The 25,311-nt window shown below is 39.8% G+C and overlaps 1 protein-coding gene across 1 annotated transcript in view; it reads left to right on the top strand.

Annotated features, from left to right (window-relative positions):
• FER1L6 (fer-1 like family member 6) overlaps positions 1-23,470 on the top strand; it is an 88,972-nt gene extending 65,502 nt beyond the window's left edge. The window contains exons 30-42 of the mRNA XM_074901129.1: positions 634-749; positions 1,883-2,014; positions 3,048-3,173; positions 4,184-4,311; positions 5,964-6,134; positions 7,283-7,443; positions 10,352-10,494; positions 11,063-11,151; positions 12,764-12,862; positions 15,168-15,409; positions 15,744-15,907; positions 18,618-18,718; positions 22,930-23,470. Of these exons, the coding sequence (XP_074757230.1) occupies positions 634-749; positions 1,883-2,014; positions 3,048-3,173; positions 4,184-4,311; positions 5,964-6,134; positions 7,283-7,443; positions 10,352-10,494; positions 11,063-11,151; positions 12,764-12,862; positions 15,168-15,409; positions 15,744-15,907; positions 18,618-18,718; positions 22,930-23,110 (1,853 nt within the window). The 3' untranslated portion in view covers positions 23,111-23,470. The remainder of the gene's footprint in view (positions 1-633; positions 750-1,882; positions 2,015-3,047; positions 3,174-4,183; positions 4,312-5,963; positions 6,135-7,282; positions 7,444-10,351; positions 10,495-11,062; positions 11,152-12,763; positions 12,863-15,167; positions 15,410-15,743; positions 15,908-18,617; positions 18,719-22,929) is intronic.
• Positions 23,471-25,311: the final 1,841 nt, after the last annotated feature.

Here is a 25,311-nt window from a genome sequence, read left to right as displayed (position 1 = left end):
GAAAGCAAAGTGAACTCAAAATCCAGATTTCAGCCAATGAACTGAACCATCTCAATGCCATTTTTGAGTGCTCACTGTCTTTTTGTTGGGAAGTCCCCTCTCAGTGTTTGGGGCTGACCAAGATACCTCCTCCTCCCATTTCTCATACTTCTAGGCTTTCACAAGGTGAGATACACTCTAATACACTCTATTTTCTGATACCTTTGAGAAGAGAAGGACTTGGATCACCTGATATCTGAAGTACTAGTCAGCATAAATAGCTGCTTCCAGTTTTAAATAAGCCCTAAATTTTGCACAAAAGCTGTTAAGATCTGTTAGTTTGCATCTTGGAGGAGTCAGAGAGGAAGGAAAAAGGTGTTCTTGGAGACGTCCAGCAGGGAAGGAGTAATAGAGAACACCATCACGCTTGGTCCACCAAGCTTGTTGTGAAGAGTGTTAGCCACAGAGAGGATAAAATGTCACTTCTCTGCCTGGGAGGAGCGGTGGGAAAAGGCAGGAGCCTATGCTTGGCAGTAGAAAAATGAATGGAGAAGGATCGAGGAGGACTCTTTAAAATGTATTTTGCATCCTTGTCTGAAGCATTTGATGTTCTTTGCTCACTAAAATCTACATGATGTCATGAAATCTCTGCAGATAAGCAGACTTCTGACCACATTGCATTGATCATAGAAGAGGAGACAGACAAAAAGAAGAAGGACAAGACACTGAAAAAGAAACAGAAAGAAACTGCAAACCTAGCAACACTTCAGGTAAGAGAGAAGTAAGGCTGAGAGGTAAGACTGTTATTCACTGTCTCCTCAAAGCTTGACATCAGCAGCTGAGTTTAGCGAATCCTCCTTACATTTATTTCAGACACTTTAAAATGAATAAAACACACAAAATGATAGTGATAATATACATCAGCACATGGGGCCCTGAGGAAACCAGGGTATCATAGGGCAGACGTGGCCCCCTTGGCCTTAGACCTTCAATTTACCAGTATAGACACCCCCAGAGAGACTGAAGTGAAAATTCAGTTTTATTCGCCTGTAAAACACTGAATTTGGAAATTCCAAATTTCATGTTGGAAATATTACAGTCTATTAAGAATAACTTTAAAAAGAATATGGAAAGCATTGCTGCAATCTCCAGTGCATCCTCCCTGACAGGGATGTGGAAGTAATATTCAGCTTGCATTAGATTTGATTGAGTAATGATAGAAGGAATTCAAGGAAAACCATATGGGTCTTGCAAAATGACTGGAGAGATGAGGAGCTTTGAAAAGATTAAGACTGCTTGGATTAGATTATGGCTGACTAAAGGGGAATTTGAAACTGCTGTTTCCGTTTTTTAAGAGATGGAACTAGTATAGCCCCTGTAATTTCACACTGAATACCACTTCATAAATTACAGGAGAGTGCTGAAAAAAACCCCCTCCTTTAAAAAATTATTTGGTCTTTTTACATATCCTAAAGCTCTGTCCCCACAGCACTTTATTATTGTCTGCTTTGCTCTCATGTTCTGACACATTAACATAACAGACTGGGTCCGTACATCACAGGCACATTTCAGAGAGGAAAGAGAGGCAAATAGCAGCACATCCACACTGTTTTTCACCCCCACCAGTGCTTACATATATTCGTTCTGGCCCTTCTAGAGACACTTCTACCTGCTACATTAACGTGCTATTCCAGTAGTTGGGGAGAACTTTGGTTAAGGACAAAACTGCTCATGTTTTAAGTGGGGAATTAACTTTTTTTCCCTCAAGGACTTTTGCAAAACCTTGGTTTTATTAAAATACCTATTTTGTGTCAAAATGGATTTCTAGTCATCCTGCAATAAAAACCTTGCTATAAATATATTCACTGCACCACAAAAAATAAGCATTCTCATATTTTCAAAGATTTATGAAGGAGACTTGGAGAGTGAGTTTAATAACTTTGAGGACTGGGTGAAAACTTTCCAGCTCTTCAGAGGAAAATCTAATGATGAAGTTCACGCTGACTCTGAAGACAGAATAATAGGAAAATTTAAGGTGAGCTTTAATGCTGGTTAAATGGGTAATAATTTAGAGACTTTAAGATTTCATGCTTATTTCAAGTATAACAAAGATGAAAGAAAAAGCCATTGATGGTCTGTTGTAAATAGAATTATCTCTTTTATTGAATCTAGAGTAATATTTTGCCTTTCCCATTTTCTGATAGATTAAAGCAATATCCAACACCAGATGTTCACTGTTGTTTAGAAACAAGAAATTAGAAAAAAGTTTTAAACCACAGGACGACGAGACGTATTATGTAGCCCAGATTCCGCTAATGCAACTTGATTACTGCACTGTCAGTTACTTCATCATATATGTAATTTTCAGTAGTTTAAATGGAGGCCCTTACAGCTACTCCAGTTGGAAACAATTGCACAGTCTGATCCAGGGCACCATGAGGCAATCTGAAAACCTAGTTCAGAGCATGCATAATGCTATTAAGATTTCAAGCATTTTGTACTTTAGAGGAACTGATTAAACTCATTGATACCTCAGTTAGTTTGCAATGCAAATTTCTGTTCAAATGACCTGCTAGTTGCTTTCAGGCAGTATGAGCTACTCAGCAGCATGAGTCAATATTGATTTATATGAGTTGTGTGGCGGCTGCAAAAATATAGTTGGATTCCAGTCACACTTTTGCAAGACTAACCCAGTGGAATTGTTGATTTGCAAATATACAGTTAAGGGCAAAAATTTTTAGAATATTAATACTAAGAAAACTAGATTTAGAACACCTGCAGGTGTTAGTCCTTTAAATAGTAAGATAGAGAGCTAAGAGCATGCAAGTACTTCTTGCAATCACCTAGATGTGATAATAGTACCACATTATAGAGCAAAGACATTTTAAAGGATGATGTTTAGTGCACTGAAGCCTGTGTTGCCTTGGAGTGGTACCACAACATGTGTTGTGTATACGTATGTGCTGCAGTGCAGGCCTCATGAATGATGTTTTGTTTGCATTCGGAGGGTTGGTTTTGTATTGCACTTGATCTGTTTTCAAGGGACATAAAAAACAGTGTATTACCAGGGCTCCTTCTGCATATACCGAAGTCCTGAGGATGGCAGCTTGTTGGATGGAGGGCAGCCCCGCATCCTGCAAGGGATACCACCAAACCACTCTGTCAAAGTCCTCATCAGGGTTTATATTGTGGCAGTAAGTAGACAGATGTTCTTTTAACCTTGAAATAACTTGGATGTTTCTTTTCAACTCAGTTTACCTCCATTGTCTTTGCAGTGAAGCTTCTGAAAGTCCTCATCCATGTGGTAGAATTTTTTGGGTCATATTTCAGACAATGTTTCATGTTGTAGAAATGGGTGTTCAGACTAGAAAAAGTTACATATTCCTCATGATAAATCACAGGACTGGAGAATCACTTTACTTGTTCAAACTGAAAGGGCTAGAGATGTAATTAACATAGCATGGACAACCTGTTCCAGCCACATTATGCGAATGCAGCCAGTTTTCATCAGTAGAGTTGTTTCAAAATGACACACATTTAAACAAAACCCCAGTGGGAGCATTTTTTTTGAGGACTGTGAATTCCATGTAATCAAAACGGTAGAGGTTGTGAAAAAGTTATGGGGTGGAGAAAGAATTAGAAATATAGAGGACAAGATGATAAGAGAGCACAATGTGAGAAGCAAAAGGGGTAGAAGGAGCTGGTATTTCAGAGAAACAAGAGAGTTGTAGGTGATCTAAGAGGGGAAGAATGAAAAGCAAAGAGACAGTGTCAAACAAAACAGAAGAGAAGGATAGGAAGAGATTGCTTTATTTCCCGAATATAAAGACTTCCAAGCCAGAAGAAGAAGAGCTGTTTTGCACTGTCTAAGGGTCTGGACCAGTATTTTTGGGAAACCTTTCCTGAATCCTACATGTACTTGTGCAGCCAGCTTCCTCCTCAGGGTTGTCTCTCCTGCTCATTCTTTGTCCATCTTAGTGATGGGACAGCGCTTAAATCTGCTCCACCTTTGTAAACGCTCTCCTCCAGATTGTCTGTTCCCAGTAGCTGGCGAAGCTAAATGCCAAATTTTATATTACATGAGGCAAGCAAAGTCCCCTCGCTTTTGGGATACACAGGACTGGGCAGGAAGCCCACGGTCTTGTGTCATGACCATGCTGCATTTGAGCAAGCTTTTTGAGGACACAGTCTTTCTTCTTAACAGGCATTTAACCTCAGCCCAGCTGATCCAGATGGCAAGTCAGATCCCTACATTGTGCTGAGACTGGGCAACACAGAAATTAAAGACAGGGAAAATTACATCCCCAAGCAACTAAACCCAGTATTTGGAAGGTCAGTGATGGCTCATTTTCTTATTCAGGGGTGATTTCTGCTTTATCACGTGCCACCGCTATTGCTGTTACTGTTACAAAGTGTTTGTTATGTGCTGATTTCTGCCTGTTTGCATGTTTTATAATTCTATTAGTTAAAAAGTTGAGAATTGGTGTCACCCTGTATGGTTATAAAGTATTTCATTTTTGTACCAGTAAAAGCACATCACGGAATGCAATCCATGAGAGCTTTTGCGAAGTGAGGCATGAGAGGAAATGAGGCAACAAATGATCTTGTCTGTGCAAATTGATGCAATTTTTAAGTTTAAAGTGAAATAAATATTGGCACAGCTAAATGTGATTTCACAATCTTTGTTGCTATTTCAGGTTGAATAGAGTGCCAAATAAATGTCGTAATTTTTGGAGTAGAACAAAAAAACTATTTTTTTGAACCCACACAGCCTTCTGAATGGGGGAGCCAGGGGCAAGCTGTCAGTAAATATCAACATTGTGTTATCAATGCTTTGTACTTATTTATATTGTTAATGCTAATAGCTGTGATTTTTTGCCAGCAAGTTTTCCTGTTTTAAGACAGTTGAAAATGTTTTCATTTGGGGTGGAATTATTCTGTAAGAGCATTAAGACAGAGAAATGATACTATGTTAGACTGAAAGTCCCCTAGGCCAGGGTCCTGTCTGCAAAAGCAGAGGCAAAAAAAGTGTAGGGAGAAGAGACAAGAACAGAGTGGTGCCTCCATAGTATGCCATCTCAGTTTCTGTGATTTAAGATTTTCGTTAGTAGAGGTTGCAACTGAACCATCGTTGTGATAAACCACAAAACACAGTCATGAATGTAGATGGAATGGGAAGTCATCACTGTGTTTGTTTTAGACAAGGTTAGGAATGCACTGTTCATTTGCATAGTCTTTGCTGCTTCTGCCAGTGGCAACACTGAGGTGATTGGACCAGCTATCCTTCAGGAGACAAAGCTCAGTTTTGCCTGTGCTCTGGAGAAATCTGGAGCCACTGCTTTGCTGATGAGGTGTCCTCTCTTCCATTAATTTGCCAAATCACTTTTAAAATCAGTTTTATATTTTCAGCTTCTCTAAATGTCTCAATGACAAAGATTCCTATCCTTGAAAAATACACTGAGTAAAAAGGGAGTTCTGATCCTTGCTTTTTTGAGACTGTTTAAAGCTTTTGCCTGATCATTTTGTTGGGTGTCCCCAGATTCCTATGTTCAATAGCTAACCTGGAGCTTTTGGAATAAACCAGAAGAGACTTTGATGTTCCTTTTTTTGGTTTCTGAAAAGCATGTGAGAACTCTTACATACAGCTTCATTAGCCTTGTAATTTCCATACTTCCACCTCTGTTGGATTCAGGATAAGTCATTGCACTTGACCAGCTCCATCCCATTGCTTTGTCTACTGTAGGTAGGAAAAATCTTAGAACTGTATAGGGAGTGGTACAGAAACAGGAGAAAAAAAATACTTTTGCACTCTGTGTTTCCAGTTATCTTCAGGTATTTTACTGAAACAAAAATCACTACCAAAACCACCCTACTGCTTATTAGAAGAGACACCGTTCACACATTATTTTCACAGTATTCATTAACTTAATCTTTTAGGCTTCAAAACTGATTTGACTGCATGTAGGTCTCAATTTTTTCTGTAGATCATTTGAAATCCAAGCTACGTTCCCCAAGGATTCCTTGCTCACAGTCCTGATCTACGACCATGACTTCGTGGGAACAGATGATCTCATTGGAGAGACTAAAATTGATTTGGAAAATCGTTTCTACAGCAGGCATCGAGCTACCTGTGGGTTGCAAAGTCAATATGAAATGTAAGTACCTTTTCAGACAGCAACAGAGCACAAAGTGAATGTCTTGACTTGAAGGAAAATTTCAAGTTGTGGCCAAATATTATGCTTTCTCCAGCAAAAAAGTGTCACAGGAGATATTTTAATTAAAATTCATCAAAGATTTTATCAGTGGCTCTGGGTAGCTGCCAGCCTCAGTAGGAAGTGGATATTTTAAAATTAACAACACTGTTCGTTCACCATGTATTTTAGATAGTAAACAGCCTGTGTATAACACACCTGCTCGATAAACTGACTTTGGACAGGCATAAAGGACAAATAGAAAATAATCTGTCAGAGTAGTTATGACAGGGCTCCACTCTGCTGTCTGTTATGCAGCTGCAGCAAGGCTGGTGGGACTGGTGTGCACTGGTGGGAGCAGGACCAGATCAGGGCTGTTGGCATGGCCTCTGTAACAGAGATGAGTCACAGGATGGTGGTGCTGAGCTTCTGGTCCCTGTCATGTGGCTGCACTCTCAAGGACATTTTGTGCACAAAGATTAATTAATGCAGAGAAAGTCAAACTAAAATAATTCCATTGCCCTGGGGTGGGGCAGTAACCTGGGAGATGTGGGTTTGGAGTTCTTCTCCTATGATGGTTTCTCTATTTTATTTACAAACAAAGGGTGGACAATGTGAAAAAGCAATGCATGAGCACAGACCAAACCCCAAGACTTTCCTTGCCAGCTTGGTCTCCAGTGTGAGATATTGCTTTTATGTGCTTGTTCCAGGCCCCAGATAATCTCAGCTTTTCCTCTATGTGTGGGAGCCACAGAACACTTCTCCTTAAATGGAGGTAGAACATGTAGACTTGAATCCTTTAGGTAGAACAGGGAATGAGCTCTGGTCCTTTTTCTCCTGGTGAGCATAGCAATACCTGGGCTACTTTATCTAAGCTGTGGGTAAGGCTGCATCAATGTCTCCTGTGTTTTGAGAGAAAAGAGTGGTTGGCCCCAGAACCTGAGCAGACAGAGAAGTTGTGCTGGACAATTCAAAGGAAAAATTTGGCTGAGCAGATGTCAGGGCCACTGACCACGAAGCAGATCTCTGCATGGGAAGTACTGATTTGCCAGTGCACTTTGCTGAAGGAAAACCTCACCCATTTCTCTTCACCCTCTGTTCCCTCCTTGCAGAGAAGGGTACAATGCATGGCGAGATGCAACCAAGCCAAGCGAGATCCTCACTAAGCTGTGTAAGGACTACAGAATAAGTGGACCCTTCATGCGGCCAGGGGAGATACAAGTAGGAACAAAAGTCTTTAAGGGTCAGACAGTCTTCACAGAAGATGAGAACGGTAATGAACTGATTCATCATTTATCAGCTGCATTGTAGCAGCACTAAGAAGCTGCCCAAGCTGTAGTTGGGGCCCCGTTGTGCTATGCACTCTAAAGTCAAATTACTGGAACCTGTCTCTGCTTTGAAATACTCATACAGCTGTGGTGATGAAGGCTGTGTCTATATTGGCTATTGCTGTAGCTTAATTGCAGAGAATCTGTAGGTTGAGAGAGTTATTTCTGGTGACCTGACATCCCCATTGTAGGAGTTGGGGGATACTATGGACTAACTTCTGCCTGATCCCAAGGATAGGATGCCCAGGATTGCCTGGAGTGCAGGGGACCCTCTGGGAACATGTCTTCTGGCTTAGTTTCATCTGAAAGGAATGTAGCTTGCATGCTCTGAGATCCTTCCACACAGCAAATCACAGCATGGAAAGTCAGGGAGAGTCTTTTCAAAAATGCATTCCCTGTCTAAACTAAAGCAAGCAGTGAGAAGAAGGGGAAAGGGAAATACGGATGTGAAGTGAGTTACTCAAGATTAGACAGGTCTCTGTTTGACCACAGTTAGGTTCCAGGTCACTTATCTGCCAGTCCTACCCTACCTACTTGGCTTTTCTCTCTGTTGTTTTCTTCCTCCTCTTGATTATTACTACTCTGACTGCTCTGAAACACTAACACAGCACTGTGTAAATCCAGGTATCTGTGGGGTCCATGAATCCAGAGGGCAGGGCAGATCTTGCTTTAAAAAGAGGTCAAAGCTACCAGTAAGTTGAGTGTCCATATCACATAGGGATGGAGTGGGACAGAGCTGTCAGAAAAAGATGTCCTTGTCCATGGCAGTGGGTTGGATGAGATGATCTTTGAAGGTCCTTTCCAACCCAAACCAGTCTATGATTCAGTTTTATACTTAGGATAAGGAAAAGAGGTGTGAAGATGGAAACTTTCAAGGGGGCTCAGGAGGAGCTGGTCTTGGAGACAGTAGTGGACACTGTGTCAGTGTAGAGAAACCTCTACACCCTTATCTGTTTATACATCTTTGAGCAAATTCCCCTTGACAGCTACAAAATACAGCTCACACCTCAAGTGGAAGGCTGCTAAATTAGCATTGCTAAAGGGAGAAGAGTTGATCCATTTTTGCTTTCTTGTCCTGAGAGAGATATTTGATTCCAGTAGTGCTATTTGTTTTCCACACCAGCAGATGACTGGCTGTGACTACCAGCAACAGAATCTTTTGATCAAAATTCTGGTTCACTAAAATGAGCTTCAGACAAACCAACATCAGACAAGATGATGTAAACCAGAAGCAAGGAAATACAGAACCAGATGGCAAAGTCCAAAGTACTTATGTACACGAGTTTTTCAACATGTTATAAAGAAAGAATTTACAGTAGACAGTCTTCTGCACAATTCTTATCCAGATTGCTGTTTTGATAAGTACATCTGGGTCCTTATTTCCTGCGGGGTTTCTGTGCTGGTCATCATTTGGATCTGTAAAACTAACAAAGACCACAGATCTGAGCTCTAGAGGAGTACCGAAAAGGAGAAGCAGTGCCATTTCCACTTTACAGGTGGAGAAAATTATATTTATGGACCTTACATCCAGCTTTAAATTGCAAGGGAAAGAATAATTTAACTTTTCTCTAGGAGCATAGATGTTAGAATAGGATAGGATAGGATAGGATAGGATAGGATAGAGAATAGGAAATAGAATAGAATAGAATAGAATAGAATAGAATAGAATAGAATAGAATAGAACAGTTCAGTTGGAAGGGACCTACAACAATCATCTGGTCCAACTGCCTGACCACTACTCCCAAGTAGTCTAGGACTACCCGTATCCAACAGGAAGAAATTGGCATCTTCAAAGGGTGAAAACAATCTTTAGAAAGGTGTCTTAGAGAGGATATGGGTTATCATGGGACAGTCTATGTCCTTGCTGCAGAGGTTGCCTGTCTGAGTAGCTCAGGCTAAAGATCTTGGTTTTAGCTGGCTAAAATTAAATTAAATACATCTTATCTCAAACACATATCGGTGCACAAGAGGCAACCAGGACTCATAACCACAGGGTTATGCTTCCTTGCTCTCTGAACCATTAGGAAGGGTTTAACACTGTTTAAATCCCAAACAAACCTTTTGACATCTACCAGCAACTCAGCAACACAGGTAAAGTAACAACAGTTTGCTGACAAAGAAGTCTTGAATTTCTTCTCACTTGGGTACTTCTCTCCTAATCTAGAAGATATCCATCTTCAAAAGTCTGTGTCCCTTCTGTTTGGATCCCACACAAAAAGGAAGGAAAGAAAAGATCAAGAGGTCAAAAGGCTTTCTGTGCTTTCCAATATCCACTCTACCTTCAATATTAATACTGGTCTTTCCTTGAAGTGCCATTCTCTGGGCTCTCCCTTCCTCTGGTGGCCCAGCTGAGCGGGTCAGGAGGTGACATGCTCTTTCCCATGGGCTTCAACCCTCTTCCCCTGAGCTGTCATTCAGTTCTCTTTGCTGTTGCCATCACAAGGCAAAATGAAGTGTAGATATAACTACTATTGCCTATTTACTGTCACCTCCATCACATTCCAAGTCTCCTTCTCTTTCATGAGCTGTAGAAAAGACTCACATTTTCAGTTAAAAGAGTAGTTCACAGATTTCTTCCATCTTCCTGTTAGAAACAGTAATAGTGAAATGATTTGCTGTTTATTACAGATAAACTGCTGCCTAAGTGCTAATCTAGTTACCCTGGTGGGTATCCTTATTTACAAGAACTAAATGCATTTCAAGACCCATCTTTATTCAGCTGGGATACATAAAACATTCCTTTTAACACAAGCATATTTTTAATGAACATTTTTCATAATTAATAGCACATATTACCAAGGGGTTCAACATTATATTTCAACTCTGTTCTTTTTGTTTTACTCTTTCCTACAGAGGAGCCAGTTGAATCGTATGAACATCTCTCCTTAAAGGTTTTACGTGCTTGGGAAGAAATCCCTGGAGCTGGATACAAACTGGTCCCAGAGCACATTGAGACTCGGCCTCTCTACCATAAGGATAAGCCAGGCATGGAACAGGTAGAGCAGCTCAAAGGTGGTGGTGATGATAGACCCGGGAGCAGTTTTTCTTTCCTCCAGTTATTGTGGTTTCTATTTATATGTGCGAACTTACAGAAACAGCATCCGACTGTTGTACCATACATGAGATTTTTACAGTATCAACCTGGAAATTGTCACACATGTATGTATACAGCCAGTTACTTAAATACACAGTAATCACACGAGGTATAACTGCGTATTTTCATTCTTTTAAATGCTTTAGTTTACTAAGGTAACACTAACTCTGCTTGTATTTAGACTTCGGTTCTTTTTTTCTGTTCATCAAGTAATATTTTTATATGTATTTTACCTTGAAGTTGCCAATGTTTGAGCTCAGTTCAACTTCACCAAATTCCTGAGACACTGAGAGAATGTGTATGAAAAAATATATTGTCTAGTAAGTTTATAGATGAAATCATAGTTACAGGATAGTGAGCTGGTTGGTGCTTATAGAGGAAGTGGTGGTTTTGGATGTCAGAACTACATTTAAAGCCTTTTAAAGTCTCTAAAATCAGGTTAGAGACATGTTTATCTTTTTCTTTTCAAGGGTCGTGTACAGATGTGGGTCGACATGTTTCCTAAAGATATGCCTCTGCCAGGACCTCCAGTGGACATTTCACCAAGAAAACCCAAAGGGTAATATTCTATGCTTTCCTCCCAGCACACTGGCATAAGTCTTCAAAGACTGAATCTTTCTTAAGTGTGTGGAAAGAACTATAAAAAGAACTATCAGAACAAACTTCTGTGATCCTGACACAAGTTTGAGATAGTTCCTCAGGCTAACTGAATGTTTGTAAATGAAACATAAAAATGAACAACAGAGTTCTCAGCCCATCCTGTATCAGCTTTATTCCAATATTTTACCAAGGCCTTTCCTGACAATTTTATGTCTGAAGCAACGTCAGATACCATTCCTGTATTATCTGTGTTTGAACAAGAAACAATGTAATAAAAACTTGTTTCTTTTTCTTTCCTTTCACAAAAGCCAAGATTTAACAAAAATAAGAGTCTATGTAACAATTACTTTCTTCAGACCAGAACGTTCTATAAAGCTCCTTAACAACAAGCATTTTTCAATCCAAAAAATTTTGAAACTAATCATATCCACAAAACCAAATTGTTGCTGCCATTTTTGTGGTCTACAAAAGCAGGGAAAAATATTGTCAAACCATTAATTATGAGAAAGAAAGTAAACATGCAAACACAACTTACACATTTTGATGACAAATGCAAATTTGCTGCAGCAAAACAGTCTCCAGGCTATGTAAGACTTCAAGCAGTTAGTGAAAATACGTCTTGTTGAAGATCTTCAGCTGAACAAGGCTCTGACAGAGTACTGCAGGTGCAAGTCTCTTTGGCTAGTGCAGAAGCTTGTTTTTTATGGTCGATATCTCCTTAAGAGCTCCATGGCCTAGTATCTTGGTATCTGATCTTGGTATCTGGTAATTTCTGGGACAAACTGTTTCACACCTGAGATTGAGGCTTTTTCTAAAACAACACATGTCATATCAGAAAAATCATATGTTAGTGTTCTCAAACACAGTTGGTTTATTTTTTAAAAATTTGTTTTGCAGTTTATACAATGACTCAAGGCACACCTAAATTTTTGAGTATCAATTTTTTATGTCACCTGTAACATCTGTATTTCAGTTCAAGCTTCTAGAGCTTTGGATGGCCACCATAAATGGATTATAGGAAGTGGAAATGATGGGAAAACTAATTCCTTTTACTAATGATGTCTCTACAGATGATTGCACTTGCTTAAATGAAAATGTCTCTAAACAGTGATTCTCTTCCCTTTTAATGCACTAGATTGCACCAAATTCAATGTTTTAAGGCATTTCTTCTGAAAAGCACCTTCCAGGGAGCTCTTGTTTTTATTAGCAAGCTGCTCACTGTTGTGAAGACTACTCTGATGATGTTGTTCAGATCAACTTTGCCTTGTTTCATTGAAACATTTTTGTGAAAAGAAATGAAAAGCAACAGACACATAAAAAGCAAGGAATTTTCCATCCCTCTGAAGCTGACAGTGACTCCACTATTGTCCGACATAGACCTTAGAGGAGCCACCAGCCCTACTCTATCACTAGACTCTTGTAAACAGAAGAGGCCTGAGGCTGATGCTATTTTAAGAGTTTTTCACAAATACAACATTTCTCACTTTATAAAAGCATGATTTGATAGATGTTTACATTAGCGTTTGACCAGAGATTGAGTATATACAGGCCTACTTTCTTTTCTTTTTCAGCTATGAACTGAGGGTAATAATCTGGAATACAGAGGATGTAATTCTAGAAGATGAAAATATCTTTACGGGTCAAAAATCAAGTGATATCTATGTAAAAGGGTAAGATCTTCAGGACTTGTTTTCAAAAGAACATGTAATATTTCATTCAAAAATCACAAAAAAAAGCGCGCTATTTTTATGATCTTGGCATTTTGCTCTAAATGCCTGCCCAACTTACTCATCTATATTGTATACTGCTTCTTTTTTTTTCCCTCTTGAAATCAAGTAACTGTAAAACGACACTAGTCGTTACTTTCTGCTCAGAACCAAGCCCACAGTTTTGCAAACAGAAATTAAACACTTACAGAACTTGAACTGTAAAAGCTTACACAGATGCAGAGAGATTTGTTATAATCAGAGAAAAGGGAATTATGACTACATTCGAAAAAAGAAAGCAGTTATTTGCCAGACTATTTCTATTGGAAATATTTTCTAACCTCATGTGGGGAGCATGTTTGGTTGAATGACCACAGCCACACTGGGGAGAACATCCCATGGGCACTTTCTGCTCTTCGTCTCCTTCCTGCTGCAGACAAAACATCTATCACAGCTTCACAGATGTTACTGGGATAATCAATAAACCATATCCTATAAATAAAATGAAAAGACTGAGAACGAAAGAGAACCTTAACACTCAAACCAGCTCTTTCCTGAGATTGCAGCATGTTACTTCCTAAAATTACTTGTCCGTTTTGGAGTACTGCTTTGCACTTTCTGCTTCTGAGCAGGATTTGAATGCAGGTACCAGAGAGGAGTGGGGAAATATATGGCATAAATGGCAGTAGGAAGTGTTGGAAAACTCAGGTGGGAGTCTGGTCTTAGATTTCTTGCTGTGTTTCCACTACTAGAGAGTGAGATTAATATGGCAGTATGAATTATGTCATTTTGGAGTTCTGGAAAAATCTGAATTTGTAGAGTGCTAGGCATATAGAAAACTGAATTTCCCCCAAAACTTGTTGCAGTACTGCCAATGACCAAATGCAAAGAGCTGGAAGAGGGAGCACTGTGACTGATGGAGCAGGGAAGGGAGGATGTTTTCCACTTTGCAGGTTCTGAAAATCACATCAACATAATAAGAAATCCAAAGTAAGCATAAGGACAGTTCAGTCTGGTAGCAGCTCTTACTCCTGTGTGGGGTTACATTGTGTTAGCTCTGACAAAGCTGTGTGGGGCATCAGGAGTGGTACCACTCCTTTGGAGCAGGTGGTATTAGCCCAGGTGAAGCATGCACTAATGCAAGCATATGTCCCCCAGCATGCTGCAAGTGTGGTTATTGCAGCTCCCCTTGCAGTTCCCTGAGAGGAGCTACTCTGAAATCACTGGTGTTCACACCGATATATCCAATTTAGCAATAACATGTTCAGAGCAGTAGCAGAGTAGCTCCGAGAGCACAAAATTGAGGAAAGAAATAGGGAACCAGCCTTTATGCTGAGCTCTGTGATAACATGAAGACATCACTATGAGTGCCTGAGCGGTCTGATAGGGAAAGCCAGGAGTGGAAAACTTTTTGCTTCTGTGCCATAATGATGAAGACACAAATCTCATTATGATCAGACAGTGCACATGTCACCAGGCATGGATTTGCACAGTGCTGTGTTTGGCATTGTTACTGGTTTTCCTAATTCCTTTTTGAAACAATGGGGCTTGCAGAGGAAAAGCCACTCTTTGAGTGCAGCACAAAGATGCTAATCTTTACTCAAGCTGTGATAAATCATCTTCAGAACCAAAACATACCTTGCTGGATCATTACCTCAGTGGAGCTCTTCAGAAGAGATTGTTTAGGAAATTATTGTCCTTTTGTACTATAGCACTGCACATCAGATGTGCACACTGTAGCAGAAACCAAGAGGAAATCACAAGAAGAAACAGAGAGACTTCTCCAGCCATACTTATGCCATGTTTATACCCCCAAATAGCAACTGCAAACAACTTAGACTTTAACACTAAGCACTGAAATCAGTCTTGGGATATTGACACACAATTTATTAGTTTGGCACAACATGAATACAGGGTGATTAGTAGTGGATAAATGACTGATGCTCTCTTTGCCTGTTCCAAAAAAGTCAGATGTCTTGGCCAATAGTGAATTGCCAACTGGTATTTTGAGGTCTAATTGATTGAAAATCATGTTCTCACTCTCAGTTTTTGATCATCACTGGCCATCACTGCAGCCTGTGCCATGGCTGGCAGGTGGCTGAGATCCCCAAGCCGAGGCTGTTGCTACATGTCACAGCCCTGAACAGTGTGTTGCCTCCTACTGATTACGTAGGAATTAGTAAATGATCATGCCTGTAACCAAATAACGACAACCATGATTCAAACTCCCCTGGTGACAGCAGCGCTTTCTACTATGTGCTTGCCATAGGTGGATAAAGGGCCTGGAAGATGACAAGCAGGAGACAGATGTACATTACAACTCCTTAACAGGAGAGGGCAATTTCAACTGGCGCTTTGTGTTCCCGTTCCACTATCTCCCAGCAGAGAAACAAATGGTGGTTAGTAAAAGAGAAAACATATTTTCCTTGGAAAAGACAGAGCGCAAAATACCTGCTGAGCTGGTGCTTCAGGTGTGGGACTTTGAAAGACTCTCTTCAGATGATTTCTTGGGTAAGTATGCAATAGATCTGCCTGAACTTCACCTGAGGTCTCGCCAGACCTGTATTTTGTAGAGGTATGTACAAAGCGGTATTTGAGACCCAACTTTGCTTGTCGTTCTCTAAGCACCACATTACAAACTTAGACATTTCTTGGAGAGAGGATAATTAGGAACTCAGATGAGATGTTTCCATGGCAACACAAATGAATGACAGTACAGAGAGATCTCCAGCCTGAAGCTTGGGCCCAAGATGCTTGGCTGCGTGTTTCTCATCTGGAAGCTGTTGTTTGAATACCTTGGTGTCTGGCTGGTCTCTGACTGTTGTCACATTACTTATCCCTCCAGGCACTCTTGAATTAAACCTGAATGGGTTCCCTCGAGCAGCAAAGACAGCCAAGAGCTGTGACCTAGGCATAGTTATGTCAGCAAGTGAAGAAAACAAGATCTCCATATTTCAGCAGAAGCGCATCAGAGGCTGGTGGCCTTTCATCAAGGCTGGGGAGCTCACGGTAGGCATCTCACTACAGATGAACAGCTTTTCTCTGGGGCTGTTGTGCTTTGCTGAGATCCTGAGACAGAGACGTGCTAATTTTGGATATGGTATCTGAAGAACAAACACCACTGGCAGTCCATAGGACCCCTCCAAATGCTTCAGTGGTTCTCCACAGATTTGGTTCAGATAATCTCAGGCAACCAGAGCACTTTGTACTTTTTCTTTGATTTCTTCATTTCCCAGCACACTGGATGGGTAGTGTGGAAAATGAGGTGTTTCCAGCCAACTTTATTTCAGCTGAGGTAATCCTGAGAGGAATCTCACCTGCTTATTTATTTCTTTAGTATTTATTTCTCACTTCAACCAGAGCAAAGGAACTAATTTTGGAGTCTACCGTAATTCTCCTTGCTAGTGACACATCTCAAGCAGAAAGAGAACAGTCCCCTCTTCTTGTTGAAGTATGCTCAATAAGCCAATATTTTTTGATTTAGTGGCAGGATGCAATTGGTACAAAGGAGTGCAAAGGACAATGACAGCTTCCCCCAAACTCTATAAGACTTGTTATGTTAGAATTATCCTCCTAAGAGGAACATAAATGCTGACACACAAATTTTCATTTACCTAAAGCCTCTAGTGTAACCAGGCTTGCAGCAGGGTGTAAATCTCACTCAGTGTGTACTTAGCCATTTATCTCAGAGTTTTCTGCTGCAGCTCTCTTCATAATGTTATAGTGCTTTCTGTTTATAATCTGGAGCTACACTGAAAATCTCAGTGTTTTACACAACTTCTCCATTTTTCCTATCTTTAAGGCTCCTTTGTACTGTTACAGCAGTATAGGGATCCTCAGTATAAAGACAGCTCTGGTTCTCTGTTTCCTAAGTGGAGTGCGTATATCTAGACATGAAGTACATCCCAATAGTTAACTCTGCTCACAGTCTTTGGGGCATATCTATATGAAACAGAGCATGAAGCAGAAGTGTGTGAGATAGTGAAGGAAAACCCAAGCTGATGTGCTCACATGGCCACAGTGGACTTTGGGAGCTTGGACCCAAACCATCCTTGCAGCCCAGTTCTGGGATTAGTGTGGTTGGAGTCTTTTTAGGTGCATCCAGATCCCTGTGGGGATACAGACCAAGAGTTACAAGATACCTTCCTGTAGTATAGTCCTCTACAAATACACCTGCTTTGCCCCCTTTTTTAGGGGATCTCCTTCCCTCTCTAGATTTTCATTGATTCTCTAAGGGTTTTCCTAATCCTCACCCTTCCTTCATAGTTCTGTCCATTCCAGCAAGAATGCTTTAATAAAAAGTGACATCTTCAAGTTCATTGACTTCTTCAGATGGAAGGTGACTGTGTACTTTGCATGGATTTAGTGAATGGGCTCCACCCCCAAACCCCTGCTTTACCTCCATTTTCTCAGCTCTAGTACAACTGATTCTCTTTCTCCCAGTCTACTTTCAGCTCTTGATCCCCTTGTCTTCCACACTGATCCCTTTTATCTTCATCCGTCTTTCAGCCTAGTTCTGTGCTGAATCGCAGCCACTGATAAATGACCACATTTCATTTTTTGATATCCATAATGGTATGGGGTAGGAAAATAGCAAATACATGAAAAGCAATTTGTTTGTTTTTCATCCACCACAGATTTTATGAAGCTGATTTGATTTGCCCACTCTTAATAGTTACTGGAATCTTTAAATCTCTGAAATATTTTTTTTTTCTTTTTTTTTTCCTTGGGCCTAATTAATTCTATGGTGGAGATAGCACTGAAGAACACACCTGGATGAACAGGGAAAAGAGACATCTCTGTAACCTAATACAGACAGAACTATCAACAGATTTGTTACTGTGAGTGCAAGGGAAAAATAAATATTTAACCCATATTTAGGAAACTCTAACTTCCACAGCAGCATTTTCAGTTGATACGAAGAGTCCAAATAACTCAGATTACATATTTCTACTGCAAGGTGTAACAGACATTATCTTTTACAAGTGCTAATATTTTCTTGGTCACTCAACAACCTTTAATGGTTTGTCACAATGAAAACAAGCAGTAAACCAGAAGTTATATGCCATTATGACTTTTCCTGATTCTAGAAATTATTAGTGAGTTGGTGCTGAACAAAGTTGTCCTTTTGTCACAGCTCTGTGTATCATCTTCTGGCCATCCATCATAAAAATTTATTCTGCATCCACCTGCCAGACCACTATTCTTTTATGCTGAACAGAGCTCTAGCACTGATGTTTTCAGCACACAGATCTCATTTCTAGCCATCTGCCTTTTGTGAGCTGAGACCCCACAGCTCAACTGCTCCAGCACTTGTGAGTGGCTGGATTTCCTCCCATTGGTGTACTACACCTTGTTCACATCAGCAATGCAGCTTCCAGCTTGATCATTCAGCTCTGTCAGGAAGTGTGATAGAAAGAAGACAGGTCTTCTCAGATGACTGACATTATAATTTAGGAAGCAGAATATATATTTATGGGTCTGGAAGAAAACATCCTACCTCTCTCTTTCCTCAAGGTCCTTGAGCATAAGTCAGGAATTTGGTGCCTGGGTTTTCCTTTGTGCTTTCTCTTCAACTGCAAAAACTTTATCTTATTTTTTTCTAAACAACTTCCTTTGCCCTCAACTGGTTTCATAACTTCTCCACAAGCTGACTCCTGCTGTGATTTAGTGATAATAACCCAGTATTGGATGCTTACATATGATCTCTCTGATCCAGGGCAAGGTGGAAGCTGAGTTTCACTTAGTCACAGCAGAAGAAGCTGAGAAGAACCCGGTAGGCAAAGCTCGAAAGGAGCCCGAGCCCTTGGAAAAACCCAAGTGAGTAGAAGCCCCCTCATTAAATAAGATGGGGCAGGGGCATTCAGCAGGAGACGGGGAAGAGCAAGTCTTGCTCCTCTCTTGGTTCTTGTCCTCTTTCCTGCTGTAACCCTGAGCAAGACATTTGTCCAACTTGTGCATTGCTTGGCTGCTGGCACTCATAGCTGGCAGCAACTTCCAGGTTAGCTGAAATACCTTCCTCTGGAAGATCAGATAAATTGCATTGCTGCACGTCTGTCCTCAACTAGAGTTCACATGCATGCTCATTCCACAGCTGACCTGGTACAGGATAACTTCTTAAACCGTTGTAATTTATGCATACACCCAACACCTCAGTTTAGTCACCTGTAAAGATCAGGTGGATTATATTTTAAGAGGATAACTATAAGCCATTAATATTTAAATGCTTTAAAATGACTGTATGAAATATTTCCTATGTCTATTTTTTTTTTTTTAATATGACCATTAGGACACAGAGTCTTAGTATTAGGAAGCAAGAATTTTGGATATTAGGAAAAATTTCTTCACCAAAAGGGTTATCAAGCACTGGAACAGTTTTCCCAGGGAAGTAAGTGAGTCACCATCCCTGATAGTATTTAAAAGACCTGTAGACGTGGCACTTAGGGACATGGTTTAGTGGTTGGACTTGATGATCTTAAAGCTGTTTTCCAACCTAACTGATTCTATGATTCCAAGAATTATCTGCACACATTTAAAGGTATCTCAGCTATTACATACCAGTGGAAAACTGACCTCTGCGTATATATAGTTATTTTTAAATAAATTAATCACTTGCATATAAAAGCACATAAAACATGAAAATCAGGTCATACAGGAATGATACAACTTTAACAAATATTTTTCTAAATTTTTTTACTTAATAATCAAAGAATTAAAATGCTTATTTTTCATCATAAGACTTTTCAATGAGGACATTTTAAGTGGTTTATCAAAGGCATATGATCTAGAATGAGCATTTTGTCTTTCAGCATTTGTCACATTAAAAAAAATATCAGCTGAGATATTTGCATTCAGAAAAATGTACTTCAAATCTGTTTTGGCTCAGGTACTTTGTTCTATAAAGTAATGAGCTAGATTTAAAAAAATAAAAAGAGAAATTGGTGTTATATTTCCTGCTACCAGAGCTTCTAAAAATCAATTGCTAATCACAATGGTAATCATTGCATATTCTGTTTAATTTTGTTGGTTTGATATATATCTCAGGATAAACATGAAGGAGAAATCAGCATAAATGTGGAATTGCCAATACCCATACCAAGGGTATAAATTTAGCCTGAAAATTAGAGGTAGACTTGTTGAAAATTAGCCTTGGAAAGACTTTAATCAATTATTTCACCCAGCATCTTTACCCAAAGGCAGGATGAGCTATGCCTGACAGATGTCTAAAAGACTCCCAGTAATGGAAACTAAAGCACTGATTTACAGAGGAGAGAGGACTGGGATAGCTCTGAAATACATGTGGTGGGAAGCAATCAAACTAGGCAGTTTTAAGAGGGAGCGTAGTGTGTAATAGCGGCATTACATGTCCAGAAGGTTGTCATCAGGATGTGCAGAGGCACTGTCTCATTTTCCTCTCATTTTTTCAGGCTCAGCCCATGAATCCCAGGCAGCCTGGGCTCCAGGGCTCCCTGTGTTTTCACCTCAAGTGCATTTTATCCAGAAATATGCTGTTGGGACAAAAGGTTGTCACTAGCCTGCTGGCCCCTTCTCTGCTGCATAGCCAGCCTGGAGGTGTTTTGAGCCACAAAACCAGAGTCTTCCTCCAGATCTTGCACTGAGTAATCAGAGAGGCTCCACATCTAGGTTTTTAATATTAAATACACGGCTGACACATCACTCAACCCAGTTCTACTCTTAACTGAGATATATGCCTCAATTAAATTGAAATTAGAGTGGGGCTAGTCTCGTTTGACATTCCCCATCTCAGAAACAAGCCATTCAGGCTCTTTTTTAGCTGCTCATGTACAGGTGATGGAGTCACCCCATTTACCTAACAAACATATCTTAAGACGGGAGCTGGGGAAAGAGATGAATTCTCCTCCAGAAGGTCCTTCCTCTCCACATGCAGACAGCCCATGACTGACCAGGCTGGGCACCTAAGTTTTAAAGTTAGGCAAAATAAATCCTAAGGTTACTAACCACTATTAACCTGTGAATAGTAAATACTATTTTAGCTAGACACTCACTTACTGGAAAGAAGATAAACTAAAAGCTGAAGACACTGCATGTCATTAACCAGCTCAGTGTCCCTGAGGGACGGAATATGTAGTTCATACATGCAGAGCAGACAAAATCAGCTGAGAGATAACAGATAACTGTTTCTGCACTTTAAATGAGTTCTCTTTAGGAAGAAGTGCATCTCAAGGAGCTTTGTGTCAGGACCTCCATATTTCTATGCCAGTACTGTAGGGTCACTTTTTTTTTTCTAATCACATACACTCACACGGAGAGGGAGGGAAAGTTTCAGGTTGTTTTTTGTAATCAAGTTTTCAAAATAAGAAACAAAATAATTTCAAAACTAAAACTATCTTCTAGGAACTACTAGACATAGCAGACTCTTTAATGTACCAGAGCAAAGGTGGACAAAGATTAACTGTCTGGGAACTAAAGAGAAACATGCAAATGAGAAATAAAGTGCAGTGAGTGTAATTTCCTGCTGGCCAAAGCACCATGATGTGTATCACAATGTTGTCCATCTCTTCATCTCTGTCAATGAAGACAGAATGCTTTTCTGGATGCACTCTATTATAACAAATATGCTGCTATAACTGGTACCGAATTCTATTGCCTACACTGCAAAGAAAACAAATTAAACGATCAACAGCCTGGCTTTTTTTCCCTGTCTTTACAGGTTATGAAAAGCCTTTAAGTAGTTGGAACATGCAGATTAATGGTTTTGTTACTCAAGTCTGTGATTCATTAAGTTTGACTCTTTAGAGTATCCATTTTTTAATAATCTCTTTTAACCTGGAGGGCTTATTTGTTGATTTATTTCTGAGTCACTTCCACCTCAGTATAAAACAGTCTTTAATTAAAAGATATTCAGTTGGCTTTTTAGATTTACAGACTTTCTGTTACATTGGCATTCACTTCCACATACCGAACGCTGAATTTTCCAGATGACTAAGACATTGTTTAAATTCCTTAAACAGCTTTCTGGAGTGAGACATGGCTGTTGCTTTTTGTGACCCCGAGTCTAAATTTTATTCTCTTTACTGCTGCACTATCTGCACAACTACAGTAATATTAGATAAGAAAGACAACCTGCACCAAATTTTGCAGGTGTTAATGTTGGTCCACACCACCATATTCATCAGGTCATCACATCACCATTTTCATCAGGTCATCCCATCACAAAACTGACAGATGTTGCCTCAGCTCATTGCAGGGATAGGGCTGTTGAAGTCAGAGGCACAGTGACCTCCCAAGCTGGGTGGCATGCCAGAGGAGAGATTACACCAACGTTTTTCCGAAGGAGAACATTGTTTTCCTCTCTGTATGTAGACAGCTTTGCTGTACAGTATGAAGAAACTCCTGGTATGGAGGAGAATATAACATGGGGCAACGTTTGAAAAAACTTAGGATTGTGGAGTGCAGATATTCTCCAGCAGAAGAAGGTGGCTCTTCTTTATGTATGCAAGCAAACTGCCTAGATTTTAGGTTTCACCTCATCTCCTGTTTGCAGGAGGCCTCTTTTAAATTTCTTTCTGAAAAGATGCCATTTTGGCCATATGCCAAGCCTGAGCTGGCTCTGACTGTTATGGCACTGTGACTATCATTGAGCAATCAGATTTTTTGTAGTGACTACTCCTTTTGCGATGTTAAATTCCTTGCAATGATTAGACAGCTTTTGTACTCAAGTTTGAGTATATCTGCATTTCTTCTTTAGGATTTATCATGATCTTGCCTGTAATTTTGAACGCCATATCTTACCTTGAACTGGAGTGGTTATGCAGTGTGAACTGGATTTTCATTCTGAGGGGTGTGTGGAGCTTGGGCTCTGGAACAAATGGAAGAAGAATGATTCAATAGTATGTGAACTTTGTGGAAGTCTCCTCTAAACTCTTTAGTGGGTTCCCAGGAGTTAAAGGGCCTTTTTAGACTCAAATATCTATTTTGCAGTGGTGTAACTTTGGAAATAGCTGGATTTGCCTTTACAAAAGTTTTTATTTTTCTTTCTTCTGTTTTAGCCGACCAGACACATCCTTCTCTTGGTTTGTAAATCCTTTCAAGTGTTTGTATCACCTGATCTGGAGAAATTACAAGAAGTACATCATCACTGGTATAATTCTGCTTATTCTTATTGTCTTCCTGGTGCTCTTCATCTACACGCTGCCAGGTGCGATCAGTCATAGGATAGTTGTAGGATGAGCATAAGTTGTGGCTCTCATTGTAACCAATCACATACAGACACTCCAGTTAAAAATAAAAGTCAGGCATAGAGAATTAATCAACTTGAAACACATTTCAGTCATTGTCAAAAGCAAATATAACTATTCATATCATAAATTGAAGCTCTTTTAGAATGTTTTAATGTCTTCTTTGGCTGCTCATTCAGATACAGCCTTAATGTGCATTATCATTAACATACTGCTGCAGCTTTATTGACAATGGAAGTTTGATTCTGCACCAAAACCTGAGTTTGAAAGTAAGTTCCTTAATGCTATGCAGAAACTGATTTGTCAGTCGGATATTTATTATTACAGACAAATGATTAAATATTCAGGGAAAAATCTGTACACAAAGATAAATGTATAGTTCAGTCTTTGCATAGTTTTGTAATTAATTATTTCAACTGTTTTTCAATGACCTTGTTATAGTGGCATGATTATTTTGAGATAAAAGGTTTATTAAAAAAAAAATCTAAGGTTAAATTGTCTCATTTAGTGTCATGTGCAGAATTCATCCTGCGCCTCTCAGTAGGAGCACAATGCTCTATAAAGATGTCTCACACACTTATAAATGAGGTAAGTGTCTGTGACAAGGGGAGGCAGAAGCAGAGAGGGAAAGAACTTTGTTCAGCTGCAGTTTGAAAGTGCTGGAGGTTGCTGGAGGAGGGGGATCAGGAAGATGAAGACTCAGTCACAGGCACTGCAGAAGCAAATGATCCTTGTTAAAGAGAGGGAACAAGGAGAATCCTGCTGCTTGATGAGCAGAGGGAAAGAGGAATGGGAAAGAGAAAATCTCCAGAGTGGAACAAATCATGGAGGATTAAATAAAACAAGGAATAAAACCTTACACAGTTGTCAATGTGAAAATCCTCATCCTACCTAAGAATACAGAAGAAAATGCTGCGGCCTGCCATGCACAAGGCAATGATTGATAACTTAATGACCCCACTTGGCCTTAAAATGAGTGATTATGAATTTGAAGTAGCTATAGAAATCTAGTCTAATCCATGGTTAGCCATGTTGTAAAGGTGACCTTTGAGAAAATGCTTTGCATCATGCTCTGCTCATAAAAAGTGTGAAAACCCTTTTCAAAATTTAAAGTAACATAACAAAGAGAATAGGACCGTGAGAAGTATAACCACATCTTAAAAACAGTCAGGAAAGTCAAATCCTAAAAATGCTGTTAACAGGAATTATATAGATCAGGAACAGAAATCTAGGCATCTGCATCATTCTCAGAGGCCAATTCTATGAGAAGCTTGAGTGGTAGTTTGTACCTGTCCTGTTAAGGCTGTGCAATGATCCTCTGTGTTCCCCTCTAGCTTACAACACAGGTAATTGCATTATTGTGAAAAATGAAGTTTAGTAAAACTTCCACAGAGAAGATATTTTACATTTAAAAAGCATTTTAGCGGCTTATTTTGGATGGAATGGATTGCTCTGAAAGCTCCTTTTCCTCATTCCACTGGTGGTAGATGCAGATGGCTAAAGGCAGGCTGCACGCATCCCATTGCTGATTGTAACTCTTAGTATTTCTTCTAAATTTCATGTTCTAAGTATACAGTAAATATAACTGAATTATTTAGGTATGTGAGTAATTACATTATGATTAAAAATGAGGGGTTTACCATTGGGCTGTTTTCCTTTAGCAGTGTATTTAATATGATCAAGAAATTAGAACACAATTACATGGTTGAGACTGCACTAGTTAAATGTAGCAATGCAAGACAGTGATGTGGAAAGGTGCTGAGCACCCTCGAGTCCCTCTTCATCTCGTATCTCTCTACACTGGGCCCTCATGTAGTACAGCCTCTACTTCTACAGCATGTGTGACACATTCCTCTGAAAACAATTGTTTTTCATTGTGCTACCTTGCAGTTGAGCCAGTAAAAGAAAAAAAAAGGGAAATCTTATTTCTTGTAATGTATTTCACCATACCATGAATTGTGGAATTACAACTTGAAAATTCTAGTAAGAGCAAATAAAATTATTTTTGTGCAAGAGGTGGAAGATGAGTTGCGACAGCTGGAGTATGTTGTGACAGTCATAAAGGTGATGGTTCTGATTTTTTTCCAGTGTGTCAGGTAGTAGGCCTGATTCTGCATGACAGCTGCTTTGTCCATCTGTCCTTACTCTGCTTGTTTGACCTTGTTGTCATGCACTCTTTGAAGCACTGGACAG

Source organism: Athene noctua, chromosome 2, assembly GCF_965140245.1.
Source record: "Athene noctua chromosome 2, bAthNoc1.hap1.1, whole genome shotgun sequence".
Classification (NCBI taxonomy): Eukaryota; Metazoa; Chordata; class Aves; order Strigiformes; family Strigidae; genus Athene; species Athene noctua.
This window is presented reverse-complemented; position numbering and strand designations above follow the sequence as displayed.